The sequence below is a fragment of the Amblyomma americanum genome, chromosome 4 (genome assembly GCF_052857255.1).
Source record: "Amblyomma americanum isolate KBUSLIRL-KWMA chromosome 4, ASM5285725v1, whole genome shotgun sequence".
NCBI classification, from domain to species: domain Eukaryota; kingdom Metazoa; phylum Arthropoda; class Arachnida; order Ixodida; family Ixodidae; genus Amblyomma; species Amblyomma americanum.
Genome location: NC_135500.1, coordinates 147,064,311 through 147,085,784, shown reverse-complemented (window position 1 = coordinate 147,085,784; position 21,474 = coordinate 147,064,311). Strand labels below are relative to the sequence as shown.

At 44.2% G+C, this 21,474-nt stretch overlaps 1 protein-coding gene across 1 annotated transcript in view; it reads left to right on the top strand.

Moving 5' to 3' along the window:
- The window catches only part of LOC144130399 (guanylate cyclase soluble subunit beta-1-like), a 118,449-nt gene that overhangs the window by 56,583 nt on the left and 40,392 nt on the right, over nucleotides 1-21,474 (top strand). Inside the window, exon 2 of the mRNA XM_077664325.1 lies at nucleotides 12,091-12,164. Coding sequence (XP_077520451.1) covers nucleotides 12,091-12,164 — 74 coding nt within the window. The remainder of the gene's footprint in view (nucleotides 1-12,090; nucleotides 12,165-21,474) is intronic.

Here is a 21,474-nt window from a genome sequence, read left to right as displayed (position 1 = left end):
ATGTTTGATATTTGTCGGTCATATTTTTTTTCCCATAGCAACTTCAGACATTTGGCGTGATTTCTGCCTGTTTTGGTATGCCATAGTCTAACCGGCCAATTTGTATTTGTCAGACCTATGTCAGAGAAGTAAACCTAAGTCAAAAAACTGTGCAACTTCTTCTAGTGTCACATACTGCATTTACATACATATTGAACGCACTTTCCTTTTCCTAAAATTAACTTAAGTTTTATAGGCCCGTTGATTACGCAGGTTAATATATTGTGAAAATTTTTAAACCAATGAAAATGGGACCAAAATCTAGGCTTATGGAGTGAACAATTCGTCCGATACGATTCATGTCTATAATAAAAGAAAACACGCGTACGATTTATCTCCTCAGAAGCATAATTAGCAACTTTCACCTTAAATCCGAACGTGTAGTTGACGTGCCGGTCCGTAATGACATATAAAGTACGACGAGAGTTTATTCACTCTACGAAACCTTTCAGCATGCGGCGTGCAGTCAAACCGCATCAAATTTCTACAACAATTAATACTGCGGATTAAACAGAGAAACCATTTTTAACCAGGAGAGACGATTACTGCTACTCGTATTTCTCGCGCAACAATTTCATCGGCTGTTTCATTCGTAGTGTCCAGTGTCGGTGTCATCACATACGACAAACGCAGCATTGCTGTACTGCGTAATTGTTTCGGGGTTCAAAAACGGGCTCCCGCTAGCATTCACTGTCATCATCGCTGGTTGGTGCGGTTCACTTTGCGAACGCCGTCATTACGCCAGCGAATACGGTATACCTTCCCTTGTGTAGTGAATTAGACGACAACCGATATCAATATACGCTCTCTTGTACTATTGCCACAGCAGGATCAGGTCGCATGAGCTCGCTCAAGCTTACTAGCACGCCGGCATGCTCAAACACGCGAGCTCGCACGCCTGGTTAGAGTAGAAAGACTGGCTAGTTGGTATTGGTAATGAAAGCAAAAATGAGTTATCCCTCCGTCTGCATTTTTGTCGACCAAAGATTTGGGTTTTTGAAAGAAGCGCATAGCACGTGAGTCCAGGTAGTTCTGCCGGCTTCCTAAAGGTTGTGTTGATGCTATTTTTTATCGGAAGCGAATTGATGGGTCAAGCGCTTGTTATCTTTCAGGGTTCTTATTTGTGCGAGCGTATTTGTGGTCATCTCAGACGCCTACACACACTCGCACACACCCAAAGGCCCTAACGCATGAAAAGTTAAAAAGAGCGCAAAGTTACGACCTTCGTGTCGCAAAAGAGAAATGAACAAAAACGCAAGTTATGAAGGTTCGCAGTATGACCACGTCGCACTGAAGGATAGCCCTATTTGCTTCATGGCTACATTCGCTGCGGAGCAAAAAATGAATGTACTGACAAAGGGGCTTGGTGCGCCTTTCTTTGTCATCGCTGCCGCAGCCTCCTTTCAGAAACCACACACAATGAAGCCCTGTTTCCGCGCTTGCTTGCTGGACAAGAAGCCGACGGCCAGAAGCCGACGGCCAGAGACACGCAAAGGGATCTTGTTAGCTTGCGCTTCCAAGAGAGCTTTTTGCTCGTACTCTGTGTAGCGAGAGGGATATAACAAGGTGTTAGGTATGCATTCTTTTCCTGTTCGGTATTTTTTCCCTTTAAAGGCAGAAGGACGAACCCTCTCTGATGCACTTCCGGGTAGGCGCGACTGTGATAACGTTGTTTGCATTCCAGGTAAACGGCCCATTGCGGACATCACGTCCCAAAAAATAAGCACTAGAGTATTCTTAAAAGGGAGCCTGAAAGGGGAGGGGGGTGTATTTCGCTGAAGCTTTCATTGATTTGAGCCCGTGCTGATTGTCTTCTGATCTCCATTCGTTTTCAAAATAAGAGGGTGTGAAATTTTAAGTAATAATAATTGTTTTTTTGGGGAAAGGAAATGGCGTGGTATCTTTCTCGTATATCTTTGGACACCTGAGCCGCGCCGTAAGGGAAGGGATAAAGGATTGAGTGAAAGAAGAAAGGAAGAAGAGGTGCCGTAGTGGAGGGCTCCGGAATAATTTCGACCACCTGGGGATCTTTAACGTGCACTAACATTGCACAGCACTCGGGGGGCTTTAGCGTTTTTCCTCCATAAAAACGCAGTCGCCGCTGTCGGGTTCGAACCCGGGAACTCCGGATCAGTACTGAGCGCCCTAACCACTGAGCCACCGCGGCAAATTTGCAGATAGAGCATGATGCTCGCGTGTTGAGATTTTACTACAACTCTCTTGTAAATCGCATTCTTACCACCTAGAATGATGTCTCGGTGGACTGTGCAGGTCGTGCGCTTAACGCAATAAGTAAATAGGGCGTATAAGAAAATATTTCCAGGTGACCTTGTCTTGTCTGTACCGATCAGTTTTTTTTGTTGCTAATAAGGCTTGGAACGCCCCACGTCCCTTCTGTAGTTGCGCTATAATTATGATTATCACAGTTACCATTTTATACTTGAAGAGAAAGAGAGAAAGTGTGTTTTTATCGAAACATTTACTCGTTCCGTGCTTTGCGCCCGCCCAACTTTGACGTGCTTAGGCAGAGTTGCTTAACAACAGGTGCGGGAAAATGAGTGTTCAGAATGATCGAATTTTCATGCGAAATTCGGTGGTTTCGAGAAAATATTCGTAACAGGCACAGGGCAAAGGTGGCTTGATAACGTGCTTCTTATAGAGAGAAGAGGCTCTAATATTCGGCATATTGTTGGGCTCGCTTTGAGCGCAACCGCGAAGCTTAATGCTGTTGCCGGTAAAGTGCGCGGCTTTTTTGTGATCTTCTAGACTTTTTTTTCAGTTAGTACGAATTGGATTTTGCGTCATAGAAAGGAATCGTAGTATACCCATGGAATACCCACAGATAACGGAAGTTTTTCCACAAATATCTTGTTATCGGAGAAACGTGACCTACCTCAGGATTGTCAGTGTCAACCCCAGAGCGATGGATTCGGTTTAAGTCGATGGTAGGTCAAGAGAAGACGCTATTCATCGAGATCACATGTATGTTGCGGGGATAAAATTCGGCCTCAGCCAAATGGAAAATGTACGCTAGGGAGAGGGTACCGCAGGGCAAGAAGGGGAGGGTACCTGTTTTCTCCGTTCCGCAGGAGGCCGAAATGTGGGCTGTTAAGGCATGAAATAATTGCTGTTCCCATTCTCAGCAAAACTAGGCGAGGATTGACTTGAGATGCGGTGAACTTGAGCGCCGATATGAAGGCGAACCAGAATCAACACATGGTGCCTACCTTATTCGAAAATTTCAGAAATTCTCCGTCCGAATTGCACTGAGAATAAAAAAAAATAATCTTGGAGTGCGATAAGCTTCGCAGCACACGAAATTATATCATTTTTTTTCTTAAAAAAAAAACTTAGTCTTTGGCGCTGCTTTCTTTAAAACAAGATATTTATTAGAATGATTGATTGTTGTATAAATAGATAAGGTATATACAAAACCTCCAGCAAATGGCATTAAACCATATTAAAACCAAATACTTCGAGCAAACAAATCGCTGAGAGGGAGGCATGGCTGAGCAATTTTCGAAGAGGGAGTTGCACCTGGTTAGAGATTGATCGGGCGATTTAGTTTCGTAAGATGGATTAAGAATCATTTGGATGAGATAATTATTTGCATAAACAAGACATTCGCAATTCGCAGCCTCTCGGCTGCGTGTTTTTTCGACATTCGGTCCGATCTACAGCTTGAATTCATCTGTTAGTTTCGCGCTTCGAAATGCCAACGCCAACGACGTGCTGGTAATCTGCAAGGCAAACCACTCTTAGTGGCGGCTGCTGAAAACTTGGAAGAAAACTGAGAAATCATGTGCGTTGCGCGGATCGATAAACACACGCGGCTGAAGGCGGCGGCCCGTTCAGAAGCCAAGCAACCTGGCAAATACACGCCTACAATTTATGAGGCATCTTAGAATGGGTTGCGCTTTCGGCTGTCCTTTTCATGTTAAATCCTACTTTCGGTCAGGTGCAGACTTTTTTTATTATGCAGTCACTTTGTGCAACTTCATTTTCTATGCGGCTGCTTGCATCAAGAGTGTTTTTAGAATACCTAACCTGAAAACAGCAAAGTGCTGTGCCTATACACTCCGTTTCTGCCAGCCCGTGTTACTACGTGGGCATCTTGGGTGCGCTGGAATAACTACGTTAGTTTTAGCACACTCCATCAGACTGTTATGAAGCTGCTATTTCAGCCGATTATATTGGCTTGCTACAGGAAGTTATATACGCCAGCTATAAAGAATATGAGCCTTAAGGTCAGATTGCGAAGAGAAAACGTCATTCCGTTTAATCTTGTGTGATGCAACTCACATTATCCTCCTTTTATGAGCACCCTGTAAACGACTTGATCGACACATAGGAAGCTGTTTTATGTCTTCCATCATTTGTCCCGGATGCTTGCATAGGCACTGAGTCACAGTTCTTATGCCACCATGCCTTGTGAAGCAAGCAAGGGCGACGTAAAGGTCGCTTCTTCAACACATCAGCCGCGTTCTTTTGTTGCTCCGAAAGAAACTTCAGACGTTACGATTAGTGGAAAGTCTATACGCCTTCGCGACCATGCTCGCTGCACCGATATGATGGTGCAAGACGCCATCACGAGTATAATATTGCCGGCTAGGGTCATGGCGTAGCCGCTTCTGAGATAATATGGAGACTGTGTTCATCGGCGTCGATCACTCGCCTTGTTTTTTATTACATCGAGAGAAAAATTGCTTGCCCTGTGCCATACAATATCTTGATCACCTACGCCAATTTCCTTCACGCAAAAGATGCAGGGGTAGACGGGAGCGGACATAGTTCTCTGGAGATCAAGTGCCCATCTGCAGCGTCATGAAACCAGACTGCATGGCCTGAGAATGGATGGTGCAGTCTTTTTAACGAGAGCTGAGTCTGTCAGGCAGCTCTAAATATATATTTCTCGAGGCGGCTCCCTTCATGAAGCTTGAAGATCAGCTTATACTGCGATTTTAATAATGGCTGCTCTCTGATGGCTTCATTATCCTGAACAGTATGTCCTTCATGCTGATCACAGTCTGCTGTAGAGCATTAATTTCTTCTTAGGCGTGTTGCTAACTGAGAAAGACAGAGAAAGGCATTCTGAAGAAAGGTAACAGGGCAGAGAAGTTAACTAGAAAAGGTGTTTTTTTAGTTTCAAATAAGTGCATCAAGGAAGAAAAGGATTAAAGGGAGAACTGAGATGTTCACTGTTATAGCGTGCAGCACAAGCGTGTAGGCCTGATGAAGCAAGTTATTGCACACCAAACATTTCAGGATGGACGCCCGCTGTTTTAGCAACCATCGTATACCTGTCCATGGGGGCTGTCAGGACTGTCTTGTGCTGAGCACTGCGCTTGTGGTTCTTGATTTAAAGGAAGGACATGAACAAAGTATATGCTGGACCATCATGCTGTACCGAACGCGTCAGCAGCCGTCAGCCATGCTCGTGGCAAATGATCACTCCTTTCACGAATAACGAATGAAACTCCTATTTGCGGGTCATAAGAGTGGTTCACGGCATGGCGGGAAGACGGAGGAGCAGACTCAGTTCGGGGTCACGGAAACACGAATTCGCAAAACTGACGAAGCTGAAAAAGACTGAGCTCATGCGGAAGAGTGGGAGATGACCATTCTCGAGATGAGGTTAGCAGCGCATGCGCTATGGAAGCGGGTAACTTGACCATCGTAATGTGATAAGACGCGTTAGCTACTAAACCAGCGTGTGATATTCTTTTAGAAGGAATCTGTGGCAAAATTAATTGATACCTTAGGGCCTGCCACCATGAAGACTGGAATATTTCCTCTGCGCGCCAGCGGTCAATAAAAATTCAGTGCGAGAAAACGTTATTTTAAATTAAGGTGCATGAACACTTTGAACCTAAAATGGCACAAAACAAAGTTTGGAACGCCGAAGGTATTTTATTTCTTTTATTTATTTGTACCTACTGCAGCCTTGTTCGGCTACTGCAAGGGCGGGTGCGTATAAAACATAACGTTTAGCAACAAGGAACGGAACGATGGCAAATAGAGAGAATGTGACAATACAAACCAAATGCAAAAAAGCCGAAACAACTCAATTGTCTGTAAAATAAATTTCAAAGGAAGAGAAGAAGGAGGACCGAGCAGAAAATTCTATTATTTTATTACAAGCAGAAAGAGTGTGCCGGTGCGGGCAAAATGAGGCCCGATATTTAGGCGATGGTGACTCCTAATTCGAGATGGCTAAGCAGTAATTAGGTAACCATCTGAAGACATTCGGGAAGAGGAGTTATTCTCGGTATGCATAAACTTTAGTGAATCAATGCGTCGGCGATCCAACAGCGGTTGTAAGGAACTTGATGAAAGCGTTGCGAAAGGCGAAAAAGCCCGCAGCAAACCTGTGGCATAGGCAGCCAGCGACTTTCTCCTGAATTGCCTCGACCTCTAATTCAAGCAATTGAGCATTACACATACTTAAACGGTAAATCTTGCTTGCCATGAACGCACAACAGAAATAATTTGCCAGTTTGAAATCTTTGTGCTCAACCATAAATGCTTCGACATGCCCGAAGTACTTGGAACTCTGTCCAAAAAAAAAAGTGAGTACCAAACGTAGCACCTGCGAATCCGGTGACTTGCTCTATTTCAGGTGCCTTCAATCTATACTAGGCACCTTGTTGTAAAGTATAGGTAGATTTTATTACAGGCACTAATATTAGACACAATTTTGTCGTTCGTTAGTGCCTAAACTGAGAGATCATTGCGTGCAAACACACTCAGAATTTTTGTCTTCGGAACAAGATTTACAAAATGTGCATTTGTTTGAATTTGAAGCTTGTGTTTTGTTAAAACACTCACGACATGGTAACGGCACGCGCGAGGTAACTGTTGCAGTTGTCTGCCTCGAAAAAAGTAATTACTAGGAAATGCACCTGCTAAACTTTGAAATTTTCTCTTTGCTGCACCCTTCGTGAGGCCTTTCGCACTAATGGAGAGGTTTCTTTATGAGAAGTAAGCTCATGACAGCTCAAACACAACGGGGTCCTCCTAATGTTCAATGAAATTGTGTCCATAATCTGCAGAAAACGATAGCTTCTATGGGGTGAAATTTAAGGCATGATTATGCCGGTAAATATGAGTACTATAAGCGTTGTGCGTAATCTTGCCTTCATTTGCCTATATTAACCATCATCTCCCATCTTTGCCTTCGTCGCAAACGCCGTTCCTGCAGGTAGCAATAAAGTCTGCTCCGGGCGTTCTCTATCTCACAATACTAATACCAGGTAAATAAGCCGTCTGCTGATTACAACTGTCTCAGTAATAAACTAAGGCCAACGTAATCTTTTTTCCAAGGCTATTGGCATTATTGAGAAAACAGTTTGATAGATAAAAATTGTATAGAGTTTCAAGTTTTTTCTGACAATGAGAGCGCATTTATAAGCATCATTAGCAGAGAAAACTAGAAAGCTTGCTTCAAAACTACTTCGCCGAACTTCTTTCCAATTTCTTTCACGCAGGAACGAAGCGACGCATGTTACTGGTACTATTTCAGAAAGTTAGGGTATAAAATTCTATCACGTTCTTCTGCATGGTAATTATTTTGATTTCATTCTTTTTTGTTGACCCCACTTACCATATCGTTTCATCTGCTCGTTGTTCAATAATTTTTTTTTCTATTTAAAATGCTTGACTCATTTGTTTCTTTTTCAGCTTTAACAAAATTATTTGATTTCGTAATTAGAGAGAGAGAGAGAGAACCAAGTACTTTCAACTGGCCGGTCTGTATAAGCGGTTTTGCCAGCTCCTTATTTCACTCCGGAACAGTGATGAATCGCAGACAGTCATGGTACAAACAGCGGTGACACAAGCAGGACGAAGCGAGAACACCACACAGGCGCTGGCAATTGAGAAGAGTGGTGAGTTGGGCCTGTTGGTTTAAGAATTTAGTAGGATGAATAGCCCTCTGTCAGCACTGTTCCTACCATGATCTGTAACCTACAGGCCCAACTCTCCACTCTTCTGGACATACAGTCCTCTGGTAACTTTCTATGCGTTTCATCTTGGATCTGTTGTTGGCGTTAATAATAAAAAAAATTCCACAACTTTAGCTGCCGCTGTACAAAAGCACTTGTAAATCAGCACCGCTGCATTCGTGGACAGGGTAAAATGAAAAGACAGATGCCCATAAAGGAATAAATATATGGTTCCGGCAAGCTTGCATTTCTGTTCACGATGCACAAACCGATGAGCGCGCAACTAAGGATGCCTGATTCACTTCGCACACTGCCAGGCTTGCTTCTATCTGCAAACGCCGAGTGTTTCGGTCCACCGAGTCCGAGGCGAATGCGGTTTTGCAAGGATTGTGCCGACGCAGGCACATGCTTCTGCTCACTAGGAGAGGCACAGGCACGCTGTGTCCCATGTTTCGGTCGAGTAAAAGGAGAAGAGGAACAACACGCCCCTCGGAAATTCGCCATTCAGATCGACGTCCAAGGGCAGGATCAGCCGTGCTTGAATGAGTGGGAACCGAAGGGAGCATTTCTTTTTCTTCTGCTTCGAAGTTAATGAGCAGTTTTGTTCCTTCCCCCTCCCCCCCCCCCCCCCCTTGTTGTCCTCCGAAGTTAGCGGTACTCCAGGTACCAAGCTGCGCTGTCGTCAAATGCTTGCTGAAAATATTTATTTGGATAAAACAATTTCGGGAAGGTACAAAAAATTAAGGTTAGAGCACTTATAAAGAACATATTTGCACAAATGCCCTATAGATAAGTTTAATATTGATTTCCTCGCCAGCATCGCCAAATAAGAGCTATGCCGTGCGCCGTAGCAAATGACTTCAGTTCGAATTCGATCTCGTAGTGATTTGATGAGAGGCGCCTTTGATGAAAAGGCATTTTATTTGCAGGAGACAAAAAAAAACCTATTTTATGATGATTATTTTCTAGTTTTTTCTTTGCTTTGTCTTACAGAAGCAGCGAAGCATCGAACATTTATAGGAGCCCCTCTGAACTTGTTTTATAACCACTGTTTTCCAGAATCACTGTTCCGTGTGTTCGAAAAATAGTGAAAACGTCGTTGTTATTTTGCATGATGCAAGAGCAGGCGGTCCACTTGAAACTCAAAACAAAGAATAACGCGCACTCTTTTGACAGCGTGCTGAGATGTTTAGAGGCACTCGAGAATTCAATTATAAATTTCAACTGACTAAAGCGGGTGACATGATGAGGAGGCTGAGTACGACCTAACTCAACCACACCAAACGTTCTTTTCCTACGCTGACTAGCAGTCTCCGTGACCCCTCCAGCGTAAGCTTTATGAGCGCGTGCCCCAAGCGCCTGTCCCACTACTGATCGACCCCGGCGTGGCAGAGACGCCCCCGTGTGCGGACACAGCCTGTGGTCGTTGCTATGCGAACGGGCGAAACAAATCCGCGCCCATGGAAATTTTATGGCTTGGTAGGAACCTCTACCATTCAGTGGAAGCGTGAGTGGCAGAGTAAAAAGGGCAGTCTCACCGCTCATTGATACAGTTGTTCTTGTTCCAAAAGCTGAGTTGCGGTAAAATTTCCCGTATCGACTGGAGGCACAAGTTTGCATCTACTCTGCTTGGGGTCATGGACATGCCACATATTTTCAATGCGTAGCTGCAGGAAATTGTATTACTCTCGTCAACAGATGTGTTAATCATTACACTGCAAGTGTTCGCCGGTCAGTTGTGTTAATGGTAGTTTTTTTCTTTACGTACGGCGTACTTTGTTTGCTTCGTTTATTTCGTTAGGTTTGCTACGTTTGCCCTAGAGGGGCGGAAAGCCGACGTTAGCAATTTGGGCGCAAATAGTGCACTATATCAAGAAAACGTGACGAGAAGTGTTCGCCATCATTTTTCGCGCATGGCTAACCCTTTTGCTTTGAGAAGAATTGACCAAAAAACAAAAAATAATACGCATCGGAAAGATAAAAGACACCCGTTACCTTCATTCTGGTTTCATAGTTTTGTGTCATTGAGTTCAAAATACACAAGACCCTCTATGGCTCCAGATGTGATAAGGCGAATGGTGCAAGCATTTAGACACTGTTTCCACTCCTTGTCTTCGTTACATCGGCTCAAAAGGCAGATTCCTCTTAAAGGGTATGATGTTTGGCTACACTGTGAGAACATAAAGCGGAACATAAATACGAGTAACACTTCCAGTAGGCCTAGTCGGGGACAAATACTTACGAAAACTGGGGTGCGGAAAACAACAAGGTGGATTGGGGACAAGCAGAGAGAGGCGCTAAACTATCAACTTTTGTTTCGAACGATGACGAGTGCATATTATCTGTAGCTGTGCAAAAAAAAAAAAAACAACTTTCAATCGTGCTCTTTCAATTTTATGTAGAATGCTTAGTTTCTCTCCTCAAAGAATACGAGAAAATAAAGGAAAGTGATGTAAAGTTTCTACAATATTTACTCGTGTCAGGCCACAAAAAAAATTTTTACTTGCGTTGAAACGCAAATGCTTAGAAAGAAAAGGATCACCCGAAATACGCTGCTCTAAAGGAACAAGCCTTTTGCTATTGTGCTGCATTTAGCAATCAATTAGCAGTGCCCGATCAATGTCCCTGCGGCTTCTCTCCACGGGTTCGTTAAATGGCAGTTCAAAACCGCCCCTCTTCTTCGAAGCGGCCTGCTTTCCTGAACAACCTGAGCCGTGTAAAGTGTTTTCCTATAGGTTCTACAGTCGTGAGTCTTTTTTTATTCGCTTCAATCAATCTTCGAGAACTCTGCTTCCATTCAAAGAAAGGGAATGTTTTATCTCATAAAGGTTAACGGGACTCACTTTTTTGCAAGCAGAAAAGCGTCGAGTGCCAAGAGAGTATATCGAAGTTTCTATGGCAACCAAATGACTCGCAGTAATGCTCACAGCACGCTTCTTCTATCCTCTTGTGCCTGAAAAGGAAAGGGTCAATAAGAAAATTGTTAGGATAAAATTGGCTAGAGTCTGTCTAATGGGATGATGCTCGATGTTGAGGAAATATGAGCAACACATTCCTTTGATGTGTGGCTCAATGAGTGGCCATTTGTAGCTTTTTTAACAGTATATTGTGTTTTTTTATTTCATTCTCAAAGATTTTTCAGCCATTCATGAAGTATAAAAGTAATTGCACTTGTCAACAGCATTATCTTATGAGGATCTTGACACAGTTCAATAGTACCGACGTGACAGTGTCAACATCGGAACTCTGGGCAGTTAAAAATGAGGTTAAAATCTAACTCTGATTTTTTACTCTAAGCCCAAAGAGTACGTTTGCATCCGTCGGGACAATGCGAACGGGTGGAATCACGTGTACATATCTGCCCTCCCCCCCGCCCCCCCCAAAAAAGTCAATGGCAGGGCATACAACACTGCCGTTCAGTGTGTTACTGGTATTATTGCGCTTATAAAGGCAATAAAATGAAGGTGCTGAGAGGAATTCGTTTCAGTCTTCATGTCGACATCTAATGGTTAAATTAGATGTAGAAAATCAAATATTTGTCACTAAAATACAGGCACGCATGGCTAACAAAGCAGGCGCTCAAATAACTAAAAGTAGGGCAAGAAAAACGGACTAACCGCGAGGCACACTTGAGACCGCGAAGCGGAAAAATTGAAATGAAATTTGCCTATGCATGTTGAAAGAGAGGAAGAATAGAGCAACTGTTCAATATCTTGGCTTTTTGGTGTGTACAAGTAATACAATCATGATATCCTATTAACTAAAATATATACAAGGAGCTGTAAAACAAACGGCTCTAAAATGACGGGAATTACCTCAGGCGGCTATAGCACCGCAGATTCCCTATGCTTTCTTATACACATGATGCCCTTAAAGAATACTTCTGTTTTTCTGAATTCATGCATTTTGCCAGAGATTCGCACTCCTCTATTCTTTCTCACGGATAGCTAATAACTAAGGTGAAAAAAAAAATCAACGCCATCAGGAAGTTGATTGAAGAAATAGTCTTCTCTTTCTCTCTCTCAATGGCTGCAGCTCCTAACAGGGCGAGAATTATTATTATTATTTTATGAACGAGGTGCTCAGCCTTTCTTTTTCTTTTTTTCAGTATGGATTCGTTCACTGCGCTCTCGAGGATATGGTGCGCACGAAGCACGGACTGGACGCATGGGAGAAAATTCTGTGAGTACGCTCTATCATGCGCATTCGCGCTGTCAGCGTTTAGCTTGGCGTTTTTATATGACGCAGAACACACCTCGGGTCTGCTAGCGTGCCTTTTAAGATAACCTGTGTTTAAACAGACGCAGAATAACAGCATTTTTTAACCCTTTTCTAATAAGAATGGTCCGGAGAACCGCCGGTCACACACTGACGTTGCATATTTCACACGAAGCCATACGCTTCCTATACGTGAATGTATGGTTCCTTCCATAAAAGAATGAGAAAGAGTATGCCAGTTCCGGAGAAGCGGCTTCAGTTTGGTTTGTGCCACGTAGAAAAAAATTCGGCTGCCTTCTTGAAGCCATCCCTACAGAAGAAAATAAACGACCTCTTCTACTGCATATAACGAGAACGTGACAAATGCAGCGTTCGTCATTGTTTGAAAAGGGAAGAAGGCAGATAGTGTAGATGCTGTCCGAGAAGAACAGCAATGCGTAAGTAAAAATGAAGAAGAAAGTTCTTCGATATGCAAGTGAAATTTGCTCTTTGGGACGAAGGAAAAAATAGAACCCTCGCTACGGGCGGAAGAGCCAGCGTCAAAAATCTAAAGTGAGTCGCAGGAGAAGGAACGGCTACGCTTTGCAGACAGATGGAATACAGGAAAAAAGAAATGAACATTGAAGCAGTCTGAAAACAATTCGAGCAGTGACTGCGACGCCAAGAAGTTAGGGATTATATTAAGGATAGCTTCATTGACGAAGCGTAAGCGTAATCCCAGGCCATTTTTCTGCAGCAGGAACACGAGGATGACCTAATTCACTGGATCCTACTGAAGGCAAACAACAAATGAAAATGCACGTTGGATGTAGTGGTGAGAAAAATTCTTCTGGTTGCTGAGCGAGGTTGATTCAGGAGAAGAGCGTAGGCGCATTTTAGTGAACCGTCCCTTTTTGCGCACGTAACGAGTATTAGTGATTAATGGAAATGAAATTTCGGATGCGAGGAAGGCAGAAAAGCGTAGACAAGAACAGGTATAGTGGTTCACAAAACCGACTCTGTAGACAATGAGACAATAGTGGGGCCACCTACTCCATGTAAGAACTTTATGACGGTCCTTCTCTTGTGCACATGGTTTCACTGCGCAAAACTTGTTAGTTTGTTTCGACGCTTCTCTACGTGTTCTGATGGTTTAGTCGTAGCTCGATGGTTCCCGAATGAGCGATAGATTGTGAGCGTACGTGCAATAAAACTGCTTTAAATGTGCTAATAATCTCGTGCGCCTATCGCTTGGTTATTGTCCGCATAGCTGCGTTAGAATAAAGCCACAACAAAAAAAAACGCGTGCACTGAGAATATGGCATAGAATAAATAAAGCACGTAGCTGAAAATAGCGTGGAGCTGTCCACAATATGATATGCCCTCTAGTGTGCGGCATAAGGGTAAACTAAAAAATCAATATTTAATCGTGCAATTTCTTGTGAAGAGGTATGCGAGGTCGACGTTCTCGAACTTTACGCAATTTGAGCCTACCAACTTAGCAATCTTTGGCTAAATGTGCTACAGATTGAGCACACTTTATTTTAGCAGTAGATGATTTTAGCATAGCGAATACATTCTAGCATCCACGTATACCGGCTACCGGACGCCGGCTGTGCACGCGCACCGACCCCTCCTGAACCCACCCATGCTACTGCGCGTGCGTGGGTCTACGCTAACACTTCTCTGCTATGCCAACTTTCTTAAATATCGGCATGACAGTCTTTCGTGTGTGTTTCTCTAGTTCTGCAGGTTGAGTATGGAAATTCTATTTATTTAAGAAGTTATCAGAAATGTACTGCGGCTGTTGAAATAAATGTACTTTCGTTCATTGTTGAACTAGAGCGATGTGACAAAAATCTTCAGTGATGACCGAACTAGTCCGTTTCCAGGTTATATTTGGAGCCACCACCAGAACCATACCTTCCAGTGACCACATAGGGCATCCAATGCAATTTTGCGGTTAGCAAAGGGGTTAATGAGTTTAATGAAGTGCGCCGAATGATGCGACATGTCTGCATTTATCGTAAGTCTTCCGCGTATTACTGTTCTCTTTGTGTGAAAGCGCCTAAAACGTGTCGACTATTCAGCTTGTCTGTGACCGTTCGCAGTTACATTGGGAGCTTGCACCAGATATATGCGTCGCATCTTGAGGAATTGTTGCGCCTAAAGTATACAAGAAATCCCTGACTATTCCTTTCTTAGCGTCTCGCCTTCATAGGCTGTTTAAACAACATGAAACAACAGTCATACCAAAGAATTAGGCTAATATTGAGGTGTATTTGACTACTCGTTATTTTCTGCAACATTTACAACATTATTCCAACGCTCCTATATTTTCGCCGAGCCACTGTTGCGCTGCAACGAAAAAAACACGATCGCAGAGAATTTATAGATCTGGTCGCACTTAGACAACATGAAGAATATTAAGAAAAAGCAAACAAACAAAAAGAAGAACGAGGGCACTTGCCGATCCCTTCCGACATCGAGAAAAGATTGAGAAACGGCATCCACCGTGACAGCAGAAGGGATAAAGAGAAACACACAAAAGAGCCGAGACAAAGTTGCTGGCCTCAGAAGCAGCTGCAGGTGGGAGTGACGTACCAGAGAGGCCGGAAAGAAGGGTAGAAGAGGGAGTGGCCAAGAGGCACATAGTGGTTAACCACCACCGATTAGTGTTCCTTGGGTTCGCTGCATGTCCCAGCAGTCTTCTTTTTGACCGCATCTCAGTGTCACTCGAGCGTCTATGGCGCCCGAACAAAACAATATCCCTCGCCCCCTTACATTCTTATTCGTGCACCATCCCTATGGGGATGTCTCCAGCGAGTGAAAGGCAAGCTGCACGTCGAGCAACGCTGGCAGCATACAGAGTGTGCGCAGGCTTTTGCATCGATTACCATTCGAAGATGTTGCGTTGCAGGAAGCAGTTCGGAATAAAAGGAAGAGCATAAAACGCATTGACATTGCGCGACACCAAAAAGGGAGTGAGTACAAGGGGCCGGGAACGCTTTCACAGGGCGGAGCGGGCGGACAGTACCGAGAGAAATTGAGATACGAAGTAGAAGCTGCTAGAAGGGTGTCTTTGCAAGGCAGGCAGTGACCTGGAGTGTCGCAGACAGTTACGACTCGCGTGCATACTGGACGAAACGTCCGACCGTGTGTCCCTCAGGAAAGAGTGGATAAAATGGGCGCGAACGCGACAGAAGAAATAGAGTTCTGCAGCATGCGAGATGCTGCGTCGAGCGAAAAGCCGCGTGATTCCAGTGCAAGGCGGACGGCTCGCTGAACAGCCAAAGGATCGAGCTGGACAGCCGAGGTCCGACAACAATCAAGCACAGAAGCCCAGGAACAAGCACAAACAGTAAAAACAACGCGTGCGGAAGAGAAAAATAATAACAACAGGAGGCGGAATGTAAATCAGTCTCTGCGACCTGGCATTCGGAGCCAGACAGCCGATTTTTCTCGTCGATTCTTCCATGTAAACGTGAATATAAAGCGAAAGTATACAGGAGCTATCGGGAACAAATAGAAAATATAAAACCAGTTCAATAGAAATGTGTATTTGAGCTCGTTGTTTCCGCAGACAGGTTGCGTTGTACCAGGAAAATGGAAAGAACAGCCGTTGACCGTTCGCGTCGGCCGACAGTTTATTATGTTTTCTTTTGGTATAAGCAAACAAAAAGCCTCATTTTCATGAGCTGAGTATTTCCTACATACAAATTTTAGGGAAGTTGTTGAGGGTCGTTAGAATGTGTCGCAGGCTTAAGCTTTTGAGTGACGTGGGGTTTAAGACAGATACCATGGTATGGCACTAAGTGTTTCCAAGAGCGCAGATATCCTACGCGGGAACTACTACTGGCTTTGTTCAACCCCCTTAGGTCTATGTCTACTCAGCGACAATACTGTGGCCTTTTTTTCAAGCGGTGTAGACTGCGCAATGAAACAATGCTGCGCTTGTGTGTCATGAACCGTCTCTTTTATTTACGTTACAATGCACAACCTTACACATGCAAAGACTCAATGGTTTCAGGTCTATTATTGGTCATAATTCGACTGCTATAAAGTGAATGTTAATTTTGATCAGGAAATAAAAAAGAAACAGAGAATGTTTCTCTTCATATTATAAACGTGCGAAAGCAGATTTGGATGCATGAAAGCGACCAAGATGAATACAGAAGCTTCTCTCTGTGTCTACGCTGTGCAGGTGAAAGTTGTTGAGGACGATGATGTGCAAGGCACAGCGCGAGAGTGTGTTGCAGTTTAACATGAGCCGTACTGGGCTGGCTCAGCGGGATTGATTTCCATTCAATAATGAAAAAAAAAACTGCTGATATAGCGTAGTGTTCTAGAGCACGGTTCAGCGGAGCTGCTCTGTTCGCGTCGTCACGGTTTCTATTTCCAGTCACTGCAATTATTGTTTAATTTATTCTGTTTTAGTGGCGTGTCCTGCGTATGCACGTGAAAGACTCATACTCGCATCTGCTCTGAAGCCTATGGACACAACGCTCCTCTCTGAGGATTTGATCCTCGGCGCTTGGCCAGATAGTTTTAGAACTGTAAAGGCAACGCGAGCGCTCTCACGCTTTTTGAGCGACACGGACCTTGTATCGCGTTTGTGATAGTTTTTCATCTGCCTCCTCCAATCATCATCGTCCCCCATCGTGACCTTCTTTTATCTCCTCTTCCCGTCCCCCAGAGCAGAGTAGCAGGCCAGATATTTATTGTTCAGGCCAACCTCTCTGCCTTTCCTATCAATAAACCCCCTCTCTCTCTCTCTTTCTAATTTATTCTTATAGACTTATTTCTCTTGGCACGAAGCCCAAACGTCGCCAGATCTTGCTCGGGCATTGCCCTTCGGAATATTATTTTCGCACTACTATTCCTTAATTCAGTTTTTTTCGTGCAATTTATAATAAGGGAATGAACAAGGGCAAAATATCTTCCATATCGCAAAAATGTGTCTCTTGTTTGCCTCCTTTTGCATGAACCTCACCTGTGCAAACACTTCTTGAGCACTAGAGCTTACAAAGGACACAAGCACGACTGTTTTTAGAAATGCATAGGCCGGCAACGAGACACGGTGAACGCTACCTACTTAACTTCCATGGCTTGATATCGGGTAAATACGGCAGCTAGGTATTTTCTTGGGCGCCTGTTGTAACCTTTCTGATTATCAATGCTAAAAGTGAATGAGGACAGAAAGAAAACTTTCCCAATACATGAAACTTAGACCATAGCAGTGATTGAGCAACTAGTGAATTAACCCGTAATTTTGCTCTAAGAGTTTTCGTCTGTCATTTTCCTCAGTATTGGAGGTGCCACAATTTTTTAGTCGAAAGAGCATTGCCTTTGTCATTTCCAGATGTTTGATTATGTAAAACAACAGAAGTTACCAGCGGGGATTTTAAGCGTCGTAACCGCTGTCACTGCTGAGGCGGATCTCCTAAAAATGGAAAAACAAATGACACGAAACACGAAATAAATACCAGCCTATTTTGTAGCGATAGCTACATTACGGTAGCATTTCGAGCCTTCAGCGTGGCTGCACCGCCGCGTTGGCACGTGGTTGGTCACATGGTGTGGAGCAGCTGCCGGCGGCGCGGTGCCGTGGCTGATCACGTGGTTCGTCACGTGGTTGGTCACGTCACCAGCCACGTGGTGTGGAGCAACTGCTGCTGCCGGCGTCGCGGCGCGCCGGCGAAACCGAGCTGCAACAGCTGTGCGTATGCGCCGTGTCAAGTGGGACGAATATGAAGCAGGAATGTCCAGCGAAACGGAATGGCGAAAGACTGACTTTGCAGTTCAACTCAAAGAGTTCCGCTCGGCCAGCTATAGCTATCGCTTCACTCCAGCTTTAACCAGAGCTCAACCACCGCCAATTTTTTGTGTCGTTTTTCTGCGCGCGAGAGGAGCAGCTGGTAAAGCTACTCGCGAACATGGGAGGCCTGAAAGGCGCCAAATGATCTGAAGTACAAACATGCTAAAGAGTAGAAAGATTCGTCCGCCCTGTCATCAAGTCTCAAGCTTATCTGCCCTTATCTTTTTTCTACAAGTGCAAAATTAAGAGCTCCTCTTTTATAGACGAAGCAAAAATAGAAAATGCGAGAACATGCCAGGGGAAAAAATTGGCTGGTCAATATCTCGCATCCATATTTTCTTCTTAGCTTCTCAGTTCCGATGGAAGAAGTAATCTTTGGGCTGTAAATAAAAACTGAGAAAATATTACTATTGTGCCATCGCTTTTCGGGATAGGATGTCCGCTTACAGAAAGTAGCGGGTCCAAGCACCGTATTTCGGCATTTATTTTGTGTCATTAAACCAGTCGGTCGTGTAGGCCTCACTGATACAAAAAGCCGCTCTAAAAATGAAGAAATCTGAGATTAAAGCACCAAACTTGAACAGAAAAAAGCGCCTCGAAGACCGCCTCTGAAAATCCTACCATCAGAGGGTGCACCCGGCTTCGACGTACTGGGTCTGGGCCGGCGCCGTAAGTGGTGTGCGGACGTTGTCATTGATCGGAGCGGACCACGACGTCGCTCTAAATGATAGGTTTTTTCCAAGAACTCGGATCGGTGTTAATATTTTGCACACTGCCTGGTTCAGCGACCCTCGCTGGAAAGCAAACTGAAATTGAAGGAATGGACATCCAGAACTTCTGACATTCGAAACGACAGAAGCCCCGCCGCGGTGGCTCAGTGGTTAGGGCGCTCGACTACTGATCCGGAGTTCCCGGGTTCGAACCCGACCGCGGCGGCTGCGTTTTTATGGAGGAAAAACGCTAAGGCGCCCGTGTGCTGTGCGATGTCAGTGCACGTTAAAGATCCCCAGGTGGTCGAAATTATTCCGGAGCCCTCCACTACAGCACCTAATTCTTCCTTTCTTCTTTCACCCCCTCTCTTATCCCTTCCCTTACGGCGCGGTTCAGGTGTCCAACGATATATGAGACAGATACTGCGCCATTTCCTTTCCCCAAAAAACCAATTATTATTATAAACGACAGAAAGAAAAAAATGAGCAAAGCCACTTGTTTGTCGCAGCTTCTAGCGCTCCCGAACAATTTAGAAGTCCCGAGAATCATTCCAGACATACAAAGGCTATTTAAAACGATTATAATTATCCCAATCGTATTCATTAGAAAGATCGAGCACACAGAGGGCGGTAAGTAATTAATTCTGTTTGGTGAGTAGTGCTACTGCTTAATAATAATCAAAGCTCTCTTTGTCCCGTATGTTAACTGGGCGTTAATGGTGCCTGCTCACGCTCCCTCTCTGAACTGTTATGTTGCCTGCATTAGAGGCAAAAAGAGTCTCGCGGTTTTTGGCGTCGGCTACTAAAAAAAACACAATATGCTTTAATTTTTAGGTGAACATCAAGGCGTGGAGACGGTGAGCGAGGAAAACCTTAAACAAAAAATGTTTCTTAAACGGCGTGTGGGAGGCTACGAACTCATTCCTTGGTTTATTTGAAAGGCACTGTTCACGTAAAATAGGTTGGGTTTTTTCTCAATCGTTGTTTAGACCACATTCAATTCTCTTTTCACCCATAGGTCTCGTTACCGGAGCAACGTGGGGTTAGGTGCGAGTAAAAACACAACTAGCGCGGCCTTGGTCAAGTAACGTTTTATGAAAAAAGAAAATAAAAAAAGAATAAAGTCAGCGCCATGATGTACCTTAGTTTATAATACGGTCTTTGCAACTTCCGTATGGTGGAAAAAATACAAAATAAAATAACATATATAGGAAAACAAGGACTTCACACTCTATGTGGTCGCCGAGAGTACATGGTAGCATTAACTGCATTGCAGGAAAGGCGGAGCGCATTGTAGGAGTGCTCATATAAAGTGGCAGCCGCATTTTTTTTTTGAGGTACCTCAGTGACCAGCAATTTTTCTTCGCAATTCTTAGCATTTGACAGCTCGCTCGGCACTTGGAAGTACGTCAGCGAATATTATAGTTAGCGACTCAGGGCTTGCAGTGATCAACTTTGCGAGAGGCAGAATTTCTCCTAGTGCGAAGAGAATTTTTCAGAATATGGCAGTGATAGACAAATTCAAATAATCTGGCCACCTGCGCTCGCCTCCCTCGCTCGGAACGAGGTGGCTCACGAAATAGCTCGAGGACTTAATTTACGAGCGGGTGGGTTCGCCGTGGGCTTCATGGGGGGCGACCGCTTAGCTTGTTACCGAGTGACCACAAAACACTATACATACTAGGGCGGGTTAAAATACCCTCCAGCCGATACATCCTTAAAGAGGAGCCCAAATCGCAACTTGGCGTCGCTTGCAAACCAACTCATTTCCGAACCCAGTGTTGTGCACCCTCTGCTACCCGGGTCAGTAATCTAGCCAGTGTAAAGCTATTTAAAGCCCGAGCTCATCTCAGTCACGTCTTCAGTGAATGTCCTCAGGCTCCCTCTGAGCGAAGAATCATAAAGTTTTTAGACATATGGGAGACCTTACTCCTCAGCTCCGATCCGGAGATTCAGCTGAAGACCGTCCGACTGGCCGAAGCCGCTGCTATGTTCCAAGGACTCCTGGGTGTCGTTTAGGTGGGAAGGCTACAACCTTCTCTACATCTGTTGGACAAATAAAGTTTTTTTAATTAAAGATCCGCGAAATGGTATGTACCAATCCCAGGAAGAGCAAAATATGCCAGCGACGTATTCCACAGTTCGATTTCCTTTCAGGGTTACGGGTTGGTGCTTAAAAGCGGCTGAGGCCTGGTGTTAGCGTTTTGCGCTTGATTGTGCCGGGTGACACTTCAAAAAAAAAACACAGGCATATTTCCTTTAAACTCGAGAACTCTTTGATACCTTGATAAAAATAAAGTTTAACAGGGTGAAGGTTAGAGGCAGGTGGTCCGACATGTCCAACAAGAAAAAGAACGGGAACTTGAGACAGTACTACGGCTGGAGAAGTCGATAGTACTAGCGATAATTATCAACTGCTTCTTCTTGTGCACGTAAGCAGGAAATGAGCTCGGCGGCTGCGACTCCGGAAAGTTAAGTCAAGGAGGACGGTCACTCTCGGTCGTGCTCAATTTGAAATTAACAAAAAAACTATAAAGTTATAGCGATTACGGCACCCACGATAACCTTGAACATCGTAGAAACTGTTGCGAGCAGCTATAAACACTGTGGAGCAAAATTTTCGGGAGGTCATCAAATAAAATTAAGAGGCCGCGATTAAGAGGTTGTGAAAAAAATATGAAAAAATGGAATCTTTAGCGCAATGTGCAGGGTTGAGACTGCAGAGAAGTGGATTAAAAACGTCGATATGAAGCAACTATGGATTAAG